The sequence below is a fragment of the Telopea speciosissima genome, chromosome 9 (genome assembly GCF_018873765.1).
Source record: "Telopea speciosissima isolate NSW1024214 ecotype Mountain lineage chromosome 9, Tspe_v1, whole genome shotgun sequence".
Classification (NCBI taxonomy): Eukaryota; Viridiplantae; Streptophyta; class Magnoliopsida; order Proteales; family Proteaceae; genus Telopea; species Telopea speciosissima.
The window spans coordinates 61078609-61083360 of record NC_057924.1 but is presented as its reverse complement, the minus strand read 5'-3'; the positions used below and the strand labels follow the sequence as shown (position 1 = coordinate 61083360).

At 41.1% G+C, this 4752-nt stretch overlaps 1 protein-coding gene across 1 annotated transcript; it reads right to left on the bottom strand.

Moving 5' to 3' along the window:
* Window positions 1–3733: 3733 nt before the first annotated feature.
* Window positions 3734–4532, bottom strand: LOC122640663. The gene is made up of 2 exons (XM_043833890.1): window positions 4137–4532; window positions 3734–3912 (listed from the first exon to the last, which is right to left on the bottom strand). Exons 1-2 carry the CDS (start codon window positions 4458–4460, stop codon window positions 3808–3810), a joined length of 429 nt encoding a protein of 142 aa, XP_043689825.1. The 5' UTR covers window positions 4461–4532; the 3' UTR covers window positions 3734–3807.
* Window positions 4533–4752: the final 220 nt, after the last annotated feature.

Below are 4752 nucleotides of genomic sequence, written 5' to 3'. Positions count from 1 at the left end.
AAGGGGAAAAAAATCAAATCAATACAAAGATGAAATTTATTGTAATAATTACTTTGCATGATTGGTGTAAGTAACTCCAAGTAGACCAAAATTAGTCATTAAACTTCACTTTATTTTGCAATCAAATTTGTTTTATTTGAAAAAATACATTTTCCAAATATAGTAGGAGTTTTGGATAGGTTATACAATCACAATTACAAAATTTCTTTTTTTCTTTTCAAAAGTAATCTCACTTTTTAATTTTGGCTTTTAGGGGGCTGGGGGAGTTGGGGGGGGGGGGGGGTGAGGACCAAGAGGCTAATAAGTAATTCACTTTCCTTTACTTGCCATCAAGTAGTTTTCCTTTATTATGTAATTTTTTTTTAAAACAAATAGAACTAGAAAATGTAATAAAGAGGAAAATAAACCCTAATTGAAAAGATGATGTATTTAATTTTTGGGAAAATGAATGCTAATTGGTTGTTGGGCTCGTGTGTACCTGCGTTCAGATATAGCCCAACACAAAAAGACCGAAGCACCCCCTAGAAAAACAGAAAGGACCAAGGTTGTGCCGTTCTTTTCACTTTGGGCTGTGTTTGGCACAAGTACACACCGTGCCCAGCCACCGGTTAGCATTCATTCTCCCTTAATTTTTTTGGAGCATAAAATAAATTTATTTTGAATACATTAACAAATAAATATTCTAATAAGCACCGAATCCCAAATGCCTGACAAATACCCTTTCTATTGCTGTCCAACCTTCTATTTTTTTTTTTTTTGGGTAAAGTACACATACCCCTTAGAATGCACCCAATATTCCTCGTACCCTCCTAAGCAGCTCAATATTCCATGTACCACCCCTCAATATTCCACGTACCACCCCTGTTTTACACCCCAGATGCCATTTAAGTCTACAGCAGGTATTAAATGCTATAAAATGACCAAACTACCCTTTCTTCTATATTTTTTAAAATTTGAAAAGACCTAATTGCCCTGACCTATTTGCTAAAATTTGAAAAGACTAAAATGCCCTCATCTTCTCCAAATCATCATCTTCTTTTACCTACGCACCACCACCACCACCACCAGTAACACCATCACCATCCCACCATGAAGCCCCACCTCACTGTCTCTCCTCCCCTCCTCTACTTCCTGCTATAAAATGACCAAACTACCCTTCTTCTATCGCTTCTACCTCCACCTCCTGTTTTCAATTACTCTACACCCCATTGCTCCCCCCTCGGCCGCCGCCGCTTCGTGCATCACTTCAAAACCAGGAATTAGTGGCGCACGCTGCCTCTGGTACTCAAACGATTTTGCCCAATCAGAACGATAACGAGGAGCAAAACCAAAACCTAAAGGCGGCTTCTTCGCCATAGATGTCGTCATCTCTTGTCTAAACGAGTTCCCAATTTCGATTTCTGGGTTCACAAAAATAAAAAACATCAGCCGAAAATTCAAGAGGTAGGATTTTGTTTTGGGGCTGTAACTACAACTGCTGTTCACGTAGGAACTGTTGCTGTTGACCGGTGGAACTACCCAAAATTTGATCCGTTTGAGTAGGCAATCGTGCGAAAGGGTCATTCTCTACATCCCACATCGATGCTGTGGAGTCGTCGGATTTCTGCACACAGAACATCGGGGTCGCCTGAAACGTGGGGAGCGAAGAGAAACCAGGGTCGCCGGCGACGAGACGATGGTTGTCTCTATGTTATCTCCGTGAGCGGTGGTGTCTCTTTCACCACTCGTGTCTTGTAAGAATGGGTTGTGGGCTGCTGGAATGAGACGTCTAAGTCTAAGTCTCCTTCAACAGAAACCAGTGTCGCCGGCGACTGGTTGGGTTTTTTTGACACCCCTAGTACTGGTTGAACTGTTACTTTGTATGGTGTTGAGCCCTCCTCCATCCCCATTACATCTCAAAACTCAGGCAAAAAGGAAAGTACAATGCAATATTTCAGAACTATTTGCTCACCTTATATACAATGGTTTACACCTTAAGATTGAGAGAAAGAAAGAGAATCTAATTCCATGTCTCCTCTGTTGACTCCACCATCCTCTAACTCTACTGATACAAGAATAGAAGAACATAAGAGATAAGCTCTGAGATGGGTTTTTTTTTTTTCCGTTTCCCCTGTTTTTAAGACTTACACCTATAAAGCAGCAACTACATGAGACCTCTGTGTGGAATTAATGGTTAAAGATCTAAACAAACTGCTGGAATCATCCGACGACTCCACAGCATCGTCCAATTGGGATTGTTTCTCAAATTGGTCTTGATCTGTAAAGATGGATGGGCTCGTGCCCACACTGACCGGATCCTCTTCCTCGTCTAATGGCACTGAAGTCTCGAGTTGCTGCTTCTCATAAGGTTCAAGCCTTCCAGAATTCGATGCCGATGATTCACCCGGCGGTGGCGGTGCAGGGAGAAGCAGGGGAGGGGGCTGGAGCGTTGATTTTGGATTCCCAGCAGGGAAATGATTTTGCTGCTTGATCTTTGAGGAACTCTCGCAACGCGACTATAAGCTCATCGGCGATCTTTTGAACACTCGGGTACTCCGCTGTACGCCCAACCCCCATATTCTTGCACGAGGTATAGAATTCGAAAAGCTCTTCGAATTGCTTGGAGACCTTAATCCAGGTCAGGAAGGCATCAACGCAGGACTGGTACTGCAAGTGAAAGAAGCTATCGAGGAGAAGCGTGAGGCCATCGGAGATATCGCGGTAGACATCGAAGCTCTCCTGAACGATGGAGTAAAGAGAGATGTGCACTAAACGGCTAGACTTGGCAGCGCTGGTAAAGGTGGAGGAGTTGAAGGTGGTGCTGGAGGTGGGGCTTCACGGTGGTGATGGTGTTAATGGTAGGTGGCTGTGGTGGTGGTGGTAGATGATTTGGGGAAGATAAGGGTATTTTGGTTTTTTCAAAATTTAACAAATAGGTCAGGGTAATTAGGTCTTTTTAAATTTTAGAAGGGATAGAAGAAGGGTAGTTTGATCATTTTTTAGCATTTTGCACCTGGTGTAGACTTAAATGGCATTTGGGGTGTAAAGCAGGGGTGGTATGTAGAATATTGAGGGATGCTAAGTGAAATATTGAGCCGCTTAGGGGTACAAGGAATTTGGGTGCATTCTAGGGGTTACGTGTACTTTGCCCTTCTTTTTTTGGGGGTTCCAAACCTTCCAAATTGACAAAACTATAAAGACTAGAATTAATAAGTAATCTGCAACCCAAAACAAAGAGTTCTTACCACCAAATGGAATGGACAATCAAAGAAATAACAAATTGAAGTAAATTGACTTTATGAGATAAAAAAAAATGACAACATATTTAGTTAAGAGAGAGGAATTACATACTACTGTAATAAGATTTCAGCTCAAATTTTGATCAATAAACTGAACGGCAAAGGCTAAAGTTCTGCATTTTGTAAGTAGTTTGTCAAAATAATTAAAGATCCTGTAGACCATTACGAGTCTTTATGGGGTCTGATTATTGAAAAGACAATTTAGATTTAAAAACTTGATAATTTAATGCCAAGAATGGAATTAATTGATGTTGAAATGAATCCAGGAATTTGCCTTCACGAGCCAAAACAGAAACTATTTGAACCAAGCCTGAACACAATCCCTATGATTAAAACTACAAACACTTGCATTAACGTAATCTGCCAGGCCAAATAGAAGTCCTAACACTGAACAGAATGAACAATCAAAGAAAGAATAAGTTGAAGTGTATGGGCTTAAAAATGACATCTTGAGAGTACAACATCATTCTATTGAGAGTTCAGCTCAAATTTTGAACTATAAACAGATCACAGTACAGAATGGTGAATACTACAGATTTCCATTTCTTAAGTAATTTGACAGCTTTATCTCTGTAGAAGAGTCCTTCTGCTTCTTGAAACGTTTGGAGGCAGCTCTCAGCACCTTAGCCCATCCCTGCAAAATAAACAGAAGGAGGTTGGTTATTTACAGAAATAGAAACGGAAGATTTGTTTCTTTTAAGGGCTTCTCATACTTGAAAGCTGAAAGCCCTGAAACAGTCCAATAAGGTAATCTCTGTTTCAATAATCTAAAATGTGCCAGTGATTTCTAGATGAAATCTTCAAGTATTTCCCAAAGAAAAGCAAGAACTTCGTTTGAGAAGCTAACTAGAAAGTTACCTTTCTTGGTGTAGAACCCTTGAAGGGAGTAGCAGAAAAATCAGAGCAGCCCTTCTTCATCGCAGTTGTGACCTTTTTCTTAATCTTAGAACTCACTTTCTTGATCTTTTCGTGAGCTATTTTCTCAAACCCATCTGAGAGTTTCCTTCGAATTTCCACAGAAGAACCAGAAACCAGACATTGACCCCGAGGAACCAACGGAGACCAGATCCCGCTCTGTGTATAGTCAAAATCGAAAGCAGAGTTGTCTGGGAATTTGCGGAGTAACGCCTCTGTCATTGTTGGCCCGAGATACTCAACAGTCACAATGCGTTCGATGATCATCTCTTCAAGGGTTTCCGATAGAGACAATGTGGTTTCTTGTTTCTCTTTTGTTATTGTGGAAGAGAGGTTTTGGAGAGACAGAGTAGTTGTGAAATAGAAGTTAACGGTATATAGTTCTTTCTTCTTCTTGCTTTCTTTGTTTCACAAAAGTTACCGTTGCAAATTTGGGGCTCTGAGAGACTTGTTTGGCAGAACCGGGCATCAACCATAAAGGTGCGTGAAATGGGCTGGGCTGGGCTGGGCCGGTTTAGTAACGACCCTAGCCCCATCCCAAGGCAAGATACCTGACCCG